Below are 18,866 nucleotides of genomic sequence, written 5' to 3'. Positions count from 1 at the left end.
TTCCGCCTGCCACAAATAATAACTGTTTCTATATTAAATTACAGTACATCTTGTGGATAAAAGTGTCTAAACATACTATAAAGGAATCCTTCAAACATGTTTTCTATTGACTATAAATCAGGCATCCTTTAAGTTAACATTTCTTTTCTTAGTTGCACAGTAAATACTTTGACATATATACAGTATATATGCATATTCACACAACTTTATAAATATCTGTTCAGATATACAATTAAAAATAATCACTACATTGTCACAATTAAATAGATAAAAAATGATTGATAAACGAAAAAAAAAAAGTTTTTTATTGAGGCTGCAGCTATGTGTGAACATATAACACTAGGGATTTCTTCTGCTAGGCAGTAGTAAGTAGTAAAGGAAAGCACATACCTCTCATACTCACACATGCACTCATCACTATTCATGTACAAAAATACTTTTATTCTAATGCTCGCTCACTTGTTTCTTTACCAACTTACTGCTGATATACTTTAGAGAAAACACTACTTTGGAGCAGCCAACATTCATATCTGCCAGAAAAATGACATTACAACACCTGTCTCTTCCTTGAAAGTTGCACCATAAGCTGTTGCACAAGTAGCTGTGCTGGAGAAATAAATGACATGGATAAGGCTGGCTAAAAGCTGCTAGCTGGCAAGGGTAAGGAAGCAGCTAAGGGAAAAAAAGAACCAACAGGAAATGTGCTAACAACTTTATAACACTTACAAAAATTACTTTGAAAGTGATGTCATCAAGTACAGCTTGGGGCTTATTAACGAAAGATCACTGCAGTTCACCTCCATTTTCTGTTCCCTCTAATTATCATTTTGTGTCCCCAACATCCAATAGGCTTGCGCCCCAAAATTTCCTTGCCAAATGTGCTGAGGGCCTAGAACCTTCTGTAGGCAAGGTAGTCTTGCATGAATTGAGTTACGGTATAGGCAGTGTGTAGAAACATGTGCTGCAGGCGGGTGACTCTGCGTAGACATAACCAGAAATGAGCGTTGGCATCCCGTGCGCCAGTAGCTAAAAAACTTCCAGAGGCTATAAGTAAGGGACGCGATGGCCTGGGGAGATTTCTCATCGATGCTCCAAAATCACACCAACTGGTCATCTGTAATGCTGGCAATATGCCGGCCATCATGACAAAAGGACACAGATCAAACTCAACAGTTATTTGTGCCTCCTGCGATAATGGGAAAAGAACGTGGGAAAAGATGCCCCAACCCCAGAAGCATAGTGGCTGTGTGAGGATCGCACAATATGACACGAGTGTCATAGGAGGCTGTGGCCAACAAGGTTCTGTCAGGAGAGGAATCGCAGGACACCACATCATTATGGTGGCCCTCCAGTTTATGAATCAGAGTGTACTTACAGTATCCCACAGGAACACCGCTTGGCCAGCACCCACAGAGCACAGCACTGAGGAGTCTGGGGAGAAGACACTGCACTATACACCCATTTTTGATGTCCGTGGAGCACTTTCATCATGTTACCATTGTCCTTGAGGTCCCAAACACATAGTCTTGTCTCTGGAGGCAGACACCAAACACTAAACTGCCATCTGGCGAAAGTAAGGTCTGTGTGAGCCATCAAATTCAACAAAAGTTTTCCTATGTACACATTCCATATCTTAATGCAGCCATTGCTGAGACAGGTGGCCAGAAGCAGGTCTTGGTACCGGTACTCGATATTTACTCCACGGATCTGTTTTTCAGGAACAGAGGAACCAAATGATATGCCCCTAGCGATGTCGCCGCAGTTGATTGTGTACTCTCTGGGCACCAGGTCTTGAGCCATTTTGCCACTTCTCCTTCCTGACAGAAAAGTTACTTTTGACCAGGGGATGAGACGTACAATACGGTGTCTTTGAGACCAAGCAAAACAGGAACCAGGAGCAAAAGCCACACTCCATGTCTCCCGTCCAATCACCACCAATATACCGTGTGGTAAAAGACGGCAAATGAAACCTATGGAAGTATATTAGTGCCAAAATTCCTCAAAGCAAAATAGCAGGTTGAATTACATGAACTAAAAAAAAAAAAAAAACGTGTTGCAATAAAAATGTTTGAATTTTTCTGCATTGCAATTTGATCTGAATTGAAAAAAATCCTTAGAGCATTTACAATGTTTAAAATTTTTGCCACTGTTTTTTTGTTTTTATTGTGGTTGTATATTTCAAGTGAAAATGTAATCCAAGCATTTAAAATTCAATGCAAAAATATTCAAGTTACTACATTGCAGTTCGAAAATATTTTCAAGTGTTAAAAAAATAATCTACATAATTTTTTAATCTTACAAATTCAGGTCGACAAAATTCAGGTTGCAAAAATTCAGGTAACTGCTCCACTGCTCTTTCTGTGATATCCCGGATGTAAAGACCTGAATTTTAGCGACTTGAATTTTATTACCTAATTACTACCTTTCGAGGGGTGCTTGCTGCAGAGCCATTGGGGGTATAATCTTAATTGTAGTACTGTGTGTGTGAGAAACACATCATGCTTGTTGAACCTTTAAGTTTTTGCATCGTCATTTCTTCCTAGCATTTAAATCTTAAATATATTGTTTATTTAATATGTTCTCCTGTTGTGAAACTTTTGGGAATTTAGAATTTCACATACTTACGTTTTTTTATTTTTTTTATTTATAGATTTTCTGTATTACATTACTTAATTTCAATCATTATAAATATTAATAACATGTATATAAATACTCTTTATGTGGCAATCAGCCTGCAAGGGCTGGTGTAGAGTCTGTCAGACATTTGTTCCAGCGGAGTAGTTGCATGTTCAGCTAATAGTTTTTAAATCGGGGCTTTATTTGGTAGAATTTCATGTGTTTTGCTTGGACAGAACAAAACCTTCACCTACACTGGCATTGGTGTTTGGTGGCAGTGTGCTAAAAAATATATAAAAAAGGATCTTAATGTTGTTGTGCTCTTGAGCAAGGTGTTTTACCACAAAACCTCAGCATAGGCAATGCATTGTATTAAACATGTAAATGAAACAATTGTGCTAATTTTATTCTTTCTATGTTTTAGATTTTGTTATCATCAAGTCTGGTCTAAAGTGCAGGCAATCACCACATTTTCACTGCTTTTACTGTACATCAACAGTAATTAGACGTGACAGTCTTATTACACATTTTAAAACGTGTAAAAATTTTGCATCTGGACAACCACAATTCCTAGCATCAGCAGCACCACCACCATCTCCAGCAACAGCACCCCCATTCCCAGCATCAGCGGCAGCACCTCCATCCCCAGCATCAGCGCCACCACCACCATCCCCAGCATCAGGGGCAGCACCTCCATCCCCAGCATCAGTGGCACCACCACCATCCCCAGCATCAGCGGCAACACCTCCATCCCCAGCATCAGTGGCACCATCACCATCCCCATCAGCAGCACCTCCATCCCCAGCATCAGCAGCAGCACCTCCATCCCCAGCATCAGCGCCACCACCACCATCCCCAGGATCAGTGTCACCAACTCCATCAGCAGCACCAGGACCACCTCCAGCATCCTCAGCAAAAAGAGTACGCGTCCGGCAGCAAGTCAGGGTGACTTGCACACACTGTGGCATTAAAATAAATCAAGGGAACTTGCTGGTTCATATCAACCGAAGACATAGGCAAAGGGTAGACGTTATTACAGCAAAGCGGCATCTATCATGCCAATGCATTGATGCCAAAAATGGCATCTTTGCTGTTGATAAGTCATTTTTTAAACCATGCTCTCCTATACATGTTCAAAAAAAGACATGAGGTGCAAGCCAAAAAATAACCTGTGAATTGGATAAATGCAACACAAATGCTGAATTTGCAGTGAGGAGTGGAATTATTCCTTATGAGTGCATTCATCTTAAGTCATTGCTCTTCTGTCCCCACTCAGACACAACACCTATCATTTTAGATGAGGAGGTACTGACAGAAATAGTTGCTTGTAGGTTTTTTGGAGATGCAAGGAAACAGAGCTGCTTAAACCAACGAAAGGCAGCTACTGATGCAGGTGTTGCACTTTCTGTTGAGGTGACTGTTGGAGGACCTCCATCCAAAAAGTTCATTTCAGTATATGAGCCAAAAGTGTCATACCACAGCAGACTGGGTAGGGTAATAGCAGCATATGATTAAAAAAAGAAGTCCTGGCACTGTCCCTATGCCAAAGCAAGACAGTCATGTCTTCATAAATCAATCGCAAAATGGCATCTTTTTAGTACTGACCGACATCTGTTCATGACTGCAGTAAGTGACAATTGGCCAGATCCAGCTGTGAATAATCAAGAGACAGATTGTGCATCCAAGGCAAAGCCAGGTCAAGATGAAGGACACGCATATCCTTCTGATGATGCAGGCCTTCGAAGGATGGTTCACTATTTAATGGAAAAAAAAAGCTCTTCCTGCCCAACTACCCCAGCATTTGGTCACGGGTTCCAAATCTTTGCAGGATTTTCCAAGGCAGTTGATACCAAAAGAAACATCATGCAGGGACTGTGCAGGGGAACTTACTGAACCACTGCTCATAACAGCAGATGCCAAACTTATCACTTATACTGGTGTTTTAAATGGTGAGACATGTCAAAATATATAATCAAATATATAATAAGGAAATACGAGACAAAAGAGACATCCGTGTGTCTTGTTTACACAATCCTCACTTGTGAATGTACTGGTGGGGTACTGTAATGTAAATATTGATTTTTGTTTTATAAAATGTCTTTAATATTTTGTGTGAAAAATTAGTGTTGTGTTCTTGAAATATATTTATTTATTTTAATATAGTTATACCATTAAAATCTTGTGTGAAAACTTTTCACACAAGATTTTAATGGTATAACTATATTTTTCTCTGAAAAGAAGTGTTGTGTTCTTGAAATATATTTATAATTTTATGACTTCTTATTATGACATTTTATCTAAATTTAAGATTTATTTTGTGTTTAGATGCACATTTTCCTGTTTTAGGTTAACAGAAACAGATAAATTCAGCAAAAAACTTGTAGGACAGTGGAGTATGTGACGATTAAATGAAGTTGCATGGCTGGTTTCAGGCTACGTTTAAAAGGGTATTAGAACACACACACATATTTAGTGTGAGTAATGTTCTTATCAAGTATTTGCGTAAAACTACACTTTGTGTGGGCAATAAAGCATTATTAAAATAAAGTATTTACGTAATGCCGTTAGTCACAAAAATGGTACTGGCCATGCTGAAAATAATAAATCATAATCTTCTTCTTTGTCTTTCGGCTGTTCCCTTTCAGGGGTCGCCACAGCGAATCATCTGCCTCCATCTAACCCTATCCTCTGCATCCTCTTCTCTCACACCAACTAACTTCATGTCCTCTCTCACTGCATCCATAAATCTCCTTTTTGGTCTTCCTCTAGATCTCCTGCCTGGCAGTTCCAACCTCAGCATCCTTCTACCGATATATTCACAATCTCTCCTCTGAACATGTCCAAACCACCTCAGTCTGGCCTTTCTGACTTTATCTCCAAAACATCTAACGTGGGTTGTCCCTCTGATAAACTCATTCTTAATCCTAACCATCCTTGTCACTCCCAAAGAGAACCTCAACATCTTCAGCTCTGCTACCTCCAACTCTGCCTCCTGTCTTTTCTTCAGTGCCACTGTCTCTAAGCCGTAGAGCATTGCTGGTCTCACCACTGTCCTGTACACCTTTCCTTTCATTCTCGCTGATACTCTTTTATCACACAACACACCTGACACTTTTCTCCACCCATTCCAACCTGCCTGTACCCGCCTCTTCACCTCCTTTTCACACTCTCTGTTGCTCTGGACCGTTGACCCCAAGTACTTAAAATCCTGCACCTTCTTTACCTCTGCTCCCTGTAGCCTCACCGATCCTCCTGGGTCCCTCTCATTTACACACATGTATTCCGTCTTGCTGCGGCTAACCTTCATTCCTCTGCTTTCCAGAGCATACCTCCACCTCTCCAAATTTTCCTCCACCTGTTCCCTGCTCTCGCTACAAAGCACAATGTCATCTGCAAACATCATAGTCCATGGGGACTCCTGTCAACCTGTCCATCACCAGAAATACAAATAATAAATCATAATCATGACAAATATTAGATAAGTATTTACTTCCATTATGGTTGAACTTGCACTGACATTAACATCCACTTGATGCGCTAAATAGCATCTCAAGCCCCGCCCACTAGATCTAGCGAGGGGGAGCTTCAGCTCCTCCCATTTGGCTCTGCAGCGAGCACCCTCTCTGAATTTTTGCAACCTGAATTTTTAAGATTGAAAAATAATAAAGATTGTATTTTTAACACTTGAAAATATTTTTGAACTGCAATTTAGTAACTTGAATATTTTTGCATTGAATTTTAAATCCTTGAATTACATTTTCACTTGAAATATACAACCACTATAAATTGCAGTGGCAAAAATTTCAAACATTTTTTCAATTCAGATCAAATTGCAATGTAGAAAAATTCAAACATTTTTATTGCAACATGTTTTTTTTCAGTCCATGTAATTAAACCTGCTATTTTGCTTTGAGGAATTTTGGCACTATTAGACTTCCAAAGTATTTATGAGTGGTTCTGCCCCTCGTAAGACCCGCATCGTTACAGGTTTAGCTGCTCCTGAAGGAAGAGAGCCACTTCGAGAAGGACAGAATGTGCTTTCCTCCTGAACAGTCCTAAGCAGATACTTGTGCAGAGTTGACATACTAATAATAATATCATCCAAATTACTTAATGACATTAATATCACCCAGTGTCTCAATCCAAGAAAGAATAAAAGCGAATTAAATTTGGCAATATTTAATCCATTGTCCCTGCCTTCTCAGAAGCAATGACCTAACCCCAATAATTATATGTGATACACAGTAAATTTTGCAGTGTTAAAATAACTCTTTAGGAGTTAAATTTAACACTGGACCCGAGTGTATTTGGTCCCACTCAGAATTGGTGATAAATTGACTCTTGTCATAGTGTTAAATTTTCAGAGTAAAATTAACTCTGTTTGGAGTAAATAATTAACACTGCTCAACACTGGATAGTGTTACTACAATTTAACACTAACGAAAATTAACTCTAAATAGTGTTACGACAATTTAACACTAAGGGAAAATTAACACCACATGGTGTTAATATTTCACTTTTGTAGAGTTTATTTAAATTTTTATTAGTAAAAAAAATCCCACTTAGAGAGTACAATTTTGAAAACCCATTTTGCGTTGTAATGGGTTAAAATGCTGATCAAATAACTCCATAAGTGTCATTATTTCACTCTCTGGTGTCCCTACTTTTCTCTGCACCAGTGCAAAGTCAACTCTTAGTGTTTTTTTTTTATTTTTTACATTGAATACATGGAATAGAACAGAAAACAACCGCAATGTACCATTAAAACATTTATTAAAACACTGTCAGGCTTAAACACATACATGACATCTAAAAAACATCACATCTGCATAAAATGGCAATAGGGCACTATATGCAGTGCAGAATCTGTTGTGCCATACTTAATTTGAAGATCAAATGGTTTAAAATAAAACAGTTCGTTAACATTCACTACCTTTAAAACTCGATCTGGATGCACTCTGACTGTAAATGCATGGTAATGGTCATCAAAACAGACTGTTTCCATCAGTGTTCCACAGAGCAATACATTTTCATCTTTCACAGCAATAGTCTTGATCTTACAAAACACTGGCATCTCACATGCTACTTCTGTACAGATAATAAAGTCAGGGCGATACTCTGTGCCATGATGTTTGATCCACTTTACAGAATAGACAAGTTCTGATATTTCCACCCCTAGTTTGGAAGCAATGTCCATGCCACCTTTAAGTCCACTGAGTTCCATCATCTTCCCTGGACCAAGAGTCAATCTGTACTGGCTAAAAGACTCCCAGTGAATTGCCATACAACTCTGGTGCTTTTTGGCTAGCGTTTTGGTGATGTTTTTGAAGCTTTTTAATTGTGTTTTAAAGAATTTGTGTTTCGCTTCATAACGCATACACCACATGTGCAGAATTGGTCCAATTTTCCTTATACACTGTGGGTAATGTATCATTATGTGATGCTTTGGCAACAGATTTTTTTCGGGAAATAATTTTTTGAATAGCTGGTGATGTTCAGTTATTAAATGTTTAAGATAAATGGTCATGCCTTCTGTTATGACTGGTGAAAATACGATGTTAACAATCTGTAGAAGTAAAAGCAAAAGATACCAGTGTTCATCATCTCTCTGCACTAAATCGCCAAATAACAGAGGCATGTTGAGTAACAAGCACCAAGATTGGATGGCATTTAAACCCAAATCGTTGCTTCCACCAAACAATTTGACCATTGGAGGACGGTTCCTCTGCTGATTGTAACCATAATCAAAAGCATGTATTCTACCAGCAAGATCATCAGCACTCAAAAAATTATGCTCAATGTACTGCAGAACAAGTTTTACCTCAAGCTGTGCGACACCTTCTAAAATGTCGTGCATTATATCCACAGCAAAATTGTTTGCTGTGTTGAAATACTTGAGTGAATTTAACAAACACACCCGTTTGACGCCATAAACATGTGGTAGTGTAGAGTCATCTTGTAACCTTTTACAGTGCAGAGCATGCATCTCAGTTGTTCTTAGTCTAACTTCAGGGTTATCTTCAGAAAATACAAATTGAAAGCGATCTTTCTCAAGAACACAGAAACGACAGCAATATTGAGCCCCAAATGACTCCAGAAATCCTAATAAACTGTGTAAGCCAAGGTTATCCCCTGTGACTTGAACAACTGTACCCCTTACACAATTTCTAGATACCGGATTCTTAACCCCCTCAATCTCAAGCACTTTTAGATCATTTACTAGAGGCTCAATTATAGAATTAAAACCATACCGTCTAATATCCTGTGCATGAAAGAGGGCACATAAATGAATGTTATCCAGTGAGGAGTTAAAAATGGGGGGGAAATTCCTTAATGTAAAATAGATAGCACCCAATTTGTGTATACCTTTTTTAGAACCCAAAGGGTTAGCAGTCTCGAAATCATCATAAAATAACTGAATTTGTAAAGCATCTTTTTCTGTGCAAAATAAAGGATTACTTTTAAAATGGGCCGCATCACTTAAATCAACATAAACACCTTCCTTTGGAACATGCCTGGGTTTAAACAAATCAGTAAGATGCGGATTTTGTAAAATTGACTTCAGTGTTTCTAAAATGGGAACATAAGAAAACTTATCTGTTACAACAACTTGATCAAATGTTCCAGTGGTTTTATTTCTCCTGCTATCAAATCTTGTGCCAAGCACTATTTCGGTTGGTTCAACAGTTCCCCATTTCTCTGTAAATAGTCTCTTTCGTTTGGCTTCCGAATTTAACAAAGTAAATGGATTTTCCAAATGTTGAAATGAACTTTCTATTTTCCTTTTAGTTGCAATGTCATGTGGAGACAGACAGAGCAAAGCTGTATCCTGGGCCTGACTGTGAATCTCACAAACTATTTCCTCCATAGATGAAACAAAACCACTTACAGCAGATTGACTTAACCCAGCAAATTTTAGTTGTGCAACAGCAGATGCACACATATCCAAAGTGCTCTTTTTTGACTTTAACAATACAGATGTCGTGGCCACCTCTCTAACAGAGTCAACCTGATCAAATGTTTGAGCACTACTTTGTCCTTCTGCCTCAGCAGTCTCACAGTTGTCAATGGTGTCAAAATGCTGGTCATTTTGCTCAGGATGTTTTGAATTCAAATGTTTCCTAAACCCTGAAAAAGTCCCAAACACAGAACAACACCCTGCCTCTACACATTTAAGGCGAAGATTCTTTCCAGGAACAAAACCATGAACTAATCTGAAGTGCCTAAGAAGCAATTTAGAACCATATAACTCAGCCTGACAAACAAAACACTTCATGAACGCAGAAAAACTTAAACTACTTAAACTTAGCACCTAGCACCTAGCTAAGCAGCCGTGCTCTAACCTCAGCAACACGAGGACTCTCTTTCACTTTGCCAACATCTATGTTGTACACAGTGGTCTGAATGAAAGTGTACATGTTGTGTAGCATAAGGTTGTAAGATGTTCCAAAAACAAAGTGTGCCTTAAACAGTTCGTCAACGGCACCAAGAGAAGAGGTTGACTTGCATGGAATGGCATGCCGATCAAGAACGATGAAGTAGTTGTGAACTGAATTCTTCTGAGGTCCCACGGCCAGGAGGTAGGGTTGAGCAACAGCTGTAATTTCTCGAAGATGCTCCTCAATGTTTGTTCCACTCTGAGAAGGCCAAGCAAATTGGAGAGAGATATCAAAAATATGTTAAATATAAAACAGGAAAATAAAACAAGAAAAAAAACAAACCTTCTTGAAGACAACAAGGTGTTTTTCTGCTTGAGAGGCAGACACCTTTCCTGGTCTTTTCCGGCCTTGGGCAGAAGGTGGGATCAGATGCAACAGAAGTATTATAGAAGAGAGGTCGCTGTCCCAGCCTGTTTACACACATACATTATGTCAGCAAAATCTGATCAATAATGCAAACTGGAAGTAAAGTAAAAGATATAAAAAAATAAAAAAGTAAAAAAATAGAAAGAACATTAAAAATGTATGGGTACCAAATTTTAATCTTAATATTTCTAAATAATATTTAATGTAAAAACCTGATCTTAAACATCTTACCAAAGTTAACACCCTCTTCTGAGTCACCAGTAGGAGATGCAGCTGCGAGCAGTAGTTCTTCCAAATCACTGGTGCTTGGAAGCTTTTTGCACTGCTGAATCACTTTTTTCTTGAATGCAGTGGTCCACTTCTCCAGTAGCTTGCCTGACACTCCTTCTCCAAACATCAGAACAAAGTCTTGCTCAATCTAAGAAGAGGCAGAAAAGGATGTGACAATTTCTTTTTTTAAGTACCAGACAAATCATTATGGATATAAACTCAAGCAAGCAGTAAATAAACTTCCATTTAAACATCAGTACAATTTATTGTATTGTTAATTTGTTAAAAAGTATGATTATAAACACTTTACCAAGCCTTTAATATCTTTGAATCGTGGAAAGACTGTCAATATATCACTGGACTGCATGGGGTCAAGAACCATGTTACGGCGATAGTCGAATGTCAATTTCATTTTCTTCTTGATGGTGTCCTCATCAGAGGAATGGCTCATGAATGCTATTGCTTCCTTGCATTCATCCTCATTCAGGGTGGTCTCTGGATTAAACTCTGACTGCCGTCTTACAGTTGGTCCACCAGACCCCGCTTCAGCAGAAGTTCCTTGTCCTGATGATGAACCACAAAACATTTTAAAAGCTTCAACACTGCACAATGAACGATAAATGAAATTAATCCTTAAAACAGGCAACTTCGCAAGAGAACTCCTGTAAAAGATTGCAAAATGAGCTACATAATCAAAAAAGGTAGATTTCAGAATTTCATCATGTACCTTCAAATGACGCACGTCGTTCCTTAGCTAAGCCTCTCTGTATAGTTTTGAGTCTCCATGCTAAGTACCCAGTACCGCTTTCGCCATCATAATAATGTTCCTTAGGAAAACAAAAATAAAGGTAAAGTCTTTAAATTCAACAGCAAAATACACCACCTATGGGTATGTGAGATCAGCAACATTTAACATGCCAACAAAGAATTAGAATTCAAAGCTGACACTTACGTAGCCATTTTTAGAAAAGGGGTCACTCAGGTAAGGGAACAAAGCCACAATTCCTCTGGCATATTTTTCTTTCACCTGCTTTGGTGGTGATGTACTGCAGTAAAAAAAAGAGATTTTTAGTGTCCTTTGCATGAATTTAAACAACAACAACAATGTAAAACTATAGAGATCATATATACACCAGGTAATGATTATGAAGATTACCCATTCTTTTCTGTCATGTCAGCTGTTAAGATGTTAACCATTTTCCTCCTTGTTTCGTCCCCCAGAGACTTGGTTCGGTTGTATTCATTTATTATATGCTCCCCACCAGGTTTTTGGACAAGAATGGTTTCTACCAACTCAAACAAATAATAAAATGAATAAATATTTGTATGTATATGTATATGTGTATATACATATATATGTATGTGAGTGTATATATATATATATATATATATATATATATATATATATATATATATATATATATATATATACACATATACACACACACACACACACACACATACATACATACATATCAGTAAGCCTTAATTTTATAATTTTATTTAAATAAATTTAATTTTTAAAAATACATTTATGAGTTTTAACAGTCTTTTCCATTCTTTTTTCTCTCTTTTTTCCACCAAAATGTAAAAGTGCAGAAAAAAAATTATTATACCTTTTTAGCTTCATCGTCTAACCTCATTCGTTTACTGGAGGAGCTTTCTTCAATAATGACTGTATCCTGTGAGTCACTGGAGTCAATGGAAGACAGGGACTGATTTGACTGCCCATGAGAGGCTTGTGGAGAGGCAGAGCCCAAGTCTGTTTGCAGATGAATATTTATGGGGAATTGTTGTTAATTAGTAGTATTAAATTTTTAATGTGTAATGTAATAAATACAAACCTGCTCCATGTTTTATGGTAAGGACTCCGACTGAGGATCTGACTACATCCTCAAAAACATCATCATCCACCTCAGTCCCTGATTCATCAAAAACCATTACATTCTCTGGTACAGATGGAACACCAAACTTTAAAAATGCTTTAAAAAAAACAAACAAACAAACAAAAAAGCATGCAATTTTATGAGAAAGTATACGGACTTACAAGGTTTTACACAGCAATGATTAACTTTGAACATCAGGGAACAAGCAACATGTGACTATATATAGTCTCATGTAAAATTACTAGACACTCATCAAGTAACATAAATAAATAAAAATAGAAAAATGAATGTAATGGAAGTATATATATATATATATATATATGTTTTTTTTTTTTTTTTTACCAGCAGTCAAAAATTCCTCCAGGCTCAGCTCAGTTATCTTGACAAATTTTTGGGCATCCCCAAGTTTCACCTTAACTAGCATGATCTGAGAAGTGACAAGAGTATCACACAAATTATAGTGTAAAAAGATTTCATGCCCAACATATAAATAAATATGCCCAAAGTAATACTGTTGCAATAATTTACATAGTCACCTCAGTTGGATCTAAGAATTGGTCATACTAAATAGCAAAAGAAATGTCAAATAGTTCAGTAAATACTTACAGTCACTTTTCATCTAGTGATGCCATACAGTTTCTGATCGAAGTTGCCTTAAATTGAGAATGTAAAACAGCGACAATATGTCAATTATATTGCACAACTCAGTTTCATTGTCAAGATTAAAGCACATTTTCGTTATTTTTCTAATATACAGCGTTTAAACACTGCCACTTCTTACAAACAGGATACTAGCACTAACATGTAACGTTCTGACCATGTCGGTTAATTCTGTGACTAACATAGCGGGCGTTTTATTCCTTCGTTGCACAGCTTTAAACCATCGCTAAGCCCATAGCGCGCCTAACGTTAAAACAGAATACTGTATCTAACGTCGTAATACATGTGGAAAATCAACTAAATCTAACGTACATCAGCACCGATATTACATGAATTATACGTTAAACATTGACATAACTTACATAATGCAAATATCTAATTTAAAGTTACAGTCCAAGCTGAAACTTTACAATTTCAACTAACGTTATCCAACATATAAAAATGCCGATGCCCGTTGGGACGTTAGATAATTCAACATTAAAACAACTAAACCATATTCATGTGATATAATGCCAATTGCAACGGAAAACAAACAAACAAATTAAGTTGGATTATTGTCATAATTTGTTTTAGCATTGCATGACGAAAACGCATGAACTTGCCACGACGTTACCTAATCGGAAGTTCCGAAATTAAATCGACAAAACTACAAAAATTGCATCAAAATACAACATATACAGTAACATTAGCACATTTATTTAGATGAAATATTAAAACTGTGTTTTAGTACGTTACTTAAACAAGCTTACCTGTCGATTGGAGCTAAAATAAAATGGCGACCAGAACACTCCTGTCCAGTTCAGATCTTCGCAGGGGGTAGATTGAGGGGCGGAGCTTCACAGAGTAAAGTTAACGACGCAGAAATTAACTCTGCTAGTTATCACCAACACTAGGGGGTATCTTTCACTATTTGTTGTTGAATTAACTCCTTAAGAGTAAAGACAAAGCAACACTGCCGTATTAACACTGCTTATTTTACTGTGTAATAAGTCATAATTATGAAAAAGTAAGTCATAATTATGAAAAAGTAAGTCATAATTATGAGATGAGGATGTCATAATTATGAGATAGTAAGTCATAATTATGAGATATCAAGTCATAATTATGTGATCAGGATGTCATATTTATGAGATATTATCTCATAATTATAAGATATTAAGTCATAATTATGAGTTAGTAAGTCATAATTATAAGATCAGGATGTCATATTTATGAGATATTAAGTCATAATTATGAGATCAGGATGTCATAATTATGAGATCAGGATGTCATAATTATGAGATATTAAGTCATAATTATGACATAAGTCCCGTGAATTTTTTTTAATTTTGTGAATGCAATGCGCTTCCGTATCGTCCTCAGCCATTTTGTTTGTTTATATATTCCTCCCTTGAAAATACAGAAAAAGTACAAATCAGAAATGGCTTCCGCAAGCAGACAAACTGCTGGAGAGCGTGAAAATAAACTGTTACTTTATTACTAATATAAACCAGAGCACTGTAAAAATTCATCATTAGGCTTGTAATTTTCATTGTGTAATCATTAAAAATAATTTGCATATTTCTTTTAAAAAAAATTCAGTGTTTCTTATAATATATTGAGGACATTTCACTTACTCACTATTATAAATAATTTAAAAAAAAATCATTTTAATTGGTCAAATAGGCCTTTCTTCAACCCAGTTTCCAGTTTCAGACATACTGGTATAAGAATGGCTGATCTAGCCTTATTTAGAAAGCTAAGCAGGCTTGGCCCTTGTTAGTGCTTGGATCGGAGACTCCCTGGTTCTATAAGCTGTTTAGTTATTTTCCTCATATAGTTTTTATTTATTTATTTATTTATTTATTTATATTTAAATGAAAAAATATCATTTTAATAGGACTAATAGGCTTTCTTTCAACCCAGTTTCCACTTCCAGACATACTGGAATGAGAAAGGCTGACCTAGCCTGATTTAGAAAGCTAAGCAGGCTTGTCCCTGGTTAGTGCTTGGATAGGAGACTCCCTGGTTCTCTAAGCCTTTCAGTTTTATCCCTCATAAATTTAAAAAATATATATATATATATAATATTGCAAGGGCGTAGATTTGCTCTGGACATTGGTGGGGACCTATGACTGATCTGGACTGATGATGAGAACAGTGTGACTTTCAATTGCTTTAACTATGTAGATGTTGTTTTAAATAAATGCAAATGCAAATTCAGTTAAGCAAAACATTTTTGCTAAACTGATTCTTGTCAGATAGATGTTAATAATACACGTCCACCTCAAAGCAAAAATATTCAGGGCTAAGCTAAAAGATTACCGAATGATTGGATGTAATGATGCCACTGCTACACTCTACAACCCACTGACTGCAACATGGCATTCTCTCCTTGTGAAACTTTAAATTCAATTCAATTTTATTTGTATCGTGCTTAACAATTATCATTGTCGCAAAGCAGCTTTACACAATCAAATATTAAGAAGAATTAGTTAAGTTTGTATAAAATGTGAATGTTTATGAATCAAAATGGTCAGATAGTCCCTAATGATCAAGCCGAGAGAGACAGTGGCAAGGAAAAACTCCCTGGGATATTAATAGGAAGAAACCTTGAGAGGAACCAGACTCAAAAGGGAACCCATCCTTATCTGGGTGAAACAGGAAGCAGGAATTGATCTGCATTTATACTGTGTGTTAGGTGGCAGTCAGTTCAGCTATAACAGTTGATGTAAATTGATGTTAATATGGAGTCCAGGTAGTTATTGAAAACTCAGGTAGACTTGTAGGAAATTCCACTCCTGAACTATCGAGCAACTGCAGCCAAGTCAAGTCCTCAGAGAAACAGCTGTCAACATCAGTCGAGGCCACTTTCTACTACAATTCAGTTATCTTATCTGACTTAGTGTTTAAGTCAGTACATTTTAACTTATTTAAATCAAATCATCAGAAATACAGAAACAATAATCATAATAACAGAAACATATAATGAACTTTATCTTACTCAGAGTTGTTGTAAAGGCCTGAAGGCAGGTGAGATTCAGCAGAACCATCAGGAGAGAATGAGAGGACATGACTGCTGCTGCTGCTGCTGCTGATGATGATGATGCCCCCCCCCCCCCTGCCCCCCCCATCCCCTGCCTGGCAATACTTCGATTGCTAGTATTAATTAGTATTCTCTCTCTCGAAATGCAATTCATTAAGTTAAATTAAGTAACAGTGTAATGTTAAAGGAATGTTTAATAACTGACAAAAAGGTAGTTTAATAAAGACTATTCTTTATTGAGCCATAGTGCAAATGAAACATCTCAAACATCAGTATATATAAAAGTAGATTACATCTAAACATGAACTAGTGTTAGGTACCACACAACAGCTCAATGCCTATTGCTCCTATATGAAGGAGCCAAAAAGACCCTTCTCTCCATCGCTGTCTGATATACAGCACAGTTGTTTAGGTTCTGTCACCTGACAAAACAGGATAAACACATGCTATTTAAACAGCAATCATTTTATTTCACTTTTTCTAATCTTAGTGTGCAAATCTCGAATCAAATCATTAATGGTTGCCAAGTCAGTGAATGCATTTTAAAAATTATTTGTGCGAAGTGGATTGTCTATTGGTGAACTGTCAGCAAAACTCTAGCCATGGCAATATTAGTATGTAGCACATCAATTTCTTTCACAAGACTGATTTCTGACAAATAGTCATAATAGTCATTCTGACTGAATAGTCGTCATTAGATTAGGAGAACTGACAAGGATTATATTTATACTTTTACATTTAGCTGTTTGATCTGCTGTTAGTGTTAAATCTGTGTTCACAGACTAAAGCCTGCCCAGGTATAATGAATGTGCGTCAAAGCGGTAAAAAAACAAAACAAAAAAAAACACTAGCATTAACGTTAACTGTTGTCGTTACTTTGATGGATTCACTAGCGAACTTGAAGTGACTTACACTTTTCTTTGAAAAAAAGCTCCTTATGTCCAGCTTTTTTTTTTGCTGCCGCCATCCACACATGTATGTCACCCAACACACCTTCTTGCACGGGAAAAAATCCACTTCATTTGGCGCTGCTTGTATCTGAACGCAGCCATAGGCTCTCACATGAAAGCAGGGAAAGGCACAGCCAATCAAAATGTTCATACGTGTTTCGGGGCGGGAGAACTCACGGAGAGAACGTGATTTATCCCTTTCTGCGTGTGTAGGTTAATGTTGATTTTTTAAAGTGGATTAAATTATTGGTGGGGACATTTCAATGGTCAGAGGATATTGGTGGGGAACACATCCCCTCCGTCCACCCTAAATCTATACCCCTGTAATATTGTAAATGGTTAAATAAGCCTTCCTTCACCTTCCTTCAAACCATTTTCCACTTCCAGACATACTGGTATGAGAATGGCTGATCAAGTCTGATTTATAAAGCTAAGCAGGCTTGGCCCTGGTCAGTGCTTGGATGGGAGACTCCCTGGTTCTATAAGCTTTTCAGTTTTGTTCCTCATATAAATATATATATTATTTTTTTATAAAAAAATATTTTTAATTGGTCAAATACGCCTTCGTTCAACCCAGTTTTCACTTCCAGACATACTGGTATGAGAATGGCTGATCAAGTCTGATTTATAAAGCTAAGCAGGCTTGGCCCTGGTTAGTGCTTGGATGGGACATTCCCTGGATCTGTAAGCTTTTCAGTTTTATTCCTCATATAGTTTTTTTGTTTTTATTATTTTTTTTTAATTTTTAGATAATCAAAAAAATCATTTTAATTGGTCAAATAGGCCTTCGTTCAACCCAGTTTTTACTTCCAGACTTACTGGTATGAGAATGGCTGATCAAGTCTGATTTATAAAGCTGAGCAGGCTTGGCCCTGGTTAGTGCTTGGATGGGAGACTCCCTGGTTCTATAAGCCTTTCAGTTTTATTCCTCATGTAGTTTTTTTTTTTTTTTTTTTAATAAAAAAAAATCATTTTAATTGGTCAAATAGGCCTTCGTTCAACCCAGTTTTCACTTCCAGACATACTGGTATGAGAATGGCTGATCAAATCTGATTTACAAAGCTAAGCAGGCTTGGCCCTGGTCAGTGCTTGGATAGGAGACTCCCTGGTTCTATAAGCTTTTCAGTTTTATTCCTCATATAGTTTTTTTTTTTTATTATTCTTTTATTTATTAAATAATAAATAAAATCATTTTAATTGGTCAAATAGGCCTTCGTTCAACCCGCTTTTTACTTCCAGACATATTGGTATGAGAATGGCTGATCAAGTCTGATTTATAAAGCTAAGCAGGCTTGTCCCTGGTCAGTGCTTGGATGGGAGACTCCCTGGTTCTGTAAGCTTTTCAGTTTTATTCCTCATATAGTTTTTTATTTTTTATTCTTTTATTTATTAAATAATAAAAAAAATCATTTTAATTGGTCAAATAGGCCTTCGTTCAACCCAGTTTTCACTTCCAGACAAACTGGTACTGTATGAGAATGGCTGATCAAGTCTGATTTATAAAGCTAAGAAGGCTTGGCCCTGGTTAGTGCTTGGATGGGAGACTCCCTGGTTCTATAAGCTTTTCAGTTTTATTCCACATATAGTTTTTTTTTTTTTTTTTAAATAATAAAAAAAAACATTTTAATTGGTCAAATAGGCCTTCGTTCAACCC

The 18,866-nt window shown here is 36.9% G+C and overlaps 2 protein-coding genes and 1 pseudogene across 2 annotated transcripts; all 3 read right to left on the bottom strand.

The window, feature by feature from the left end:
- Positions 1 to 889: 889 nt before the first annotated feature.
- Positions 890 to 3,523, bottom strand: LOC128520850 (WD repeat and SOCS box-containing protein 1-like; annotated as a pseudogene).
- Positions 3,524 to 6,185: 2,662 nt separating this feature from the next.
- Positions 6,186 to 11,505, bottom strand: LOC128520842 (uncharacterized). The gene is made up of 6 exons (XM_053495263.1): positions 11,487 to 11,505; positions 11,002 to 11,255; positions 10,653 to 10,839; positions 10,338 to 10,465; positions 9,960 to 10,253; positions 6,186 to 6,254 (listed from the first exon to the last, which is right to left on the bottom strand). The coding sequence occupies exons 1-6, from the start codon at positions 11,503 to 11,505 to the stop codon at positions 6,186 to 6,188; spliced, it is 951 nt and encodes a 316-aa protein (XP_053351238.1).
- A 114-nt stretch (positions 11,506 to 11,619) lies between these two features.
- On the bottom strand, positions 11,620 to 13,421 carry LOC128520833 (uncharacterized). The gene is made up of 6 exons (XM_053495253.1): positions 13,395 to 13,421; positions 12,920 to 13,004; positions 12,536 to 12,673; positions 12,308 to 12,453; positions 11,848 to 11,984; positions 11,620 to 11,737 (listed from the first exon to the last, which is right to left on the bottom strand). The coding sequence occupies exons 1-6, from the start codon at positions 13,419 to 13,421 to the stop codon at positions 11,620 to 11,622; spliced, it is 651 nt and encodes a 216-aa protein (XP_053351228.1).
- Between the last annotated feature and the right edge of the window lie 5,445 nt (positions 13,422 to 18,866).

The sequence above is a fragment of the Clarias gariepinus genome, chromosome 1 (genome assembly GCF_024256425.1).
Source record: "Clarias gariepinus isolate MV-2021 ecotype Netherlands chromosome 1, CGAR_prim_01v2, whole genome shotgun sequence".
Taxonomy (NCBI): domain Eukaryota; kingdom Metazoa; phylum Chordata; class Actinopteri; order Siluriformes; family Clariidae; genus Clarias; species Clarias gariepinus.
The sequence above is the reverse complement of the archived record's forward strand: the minus strand, read 5'-3'. Positions and strand labels throughout refer to the sequence as shown.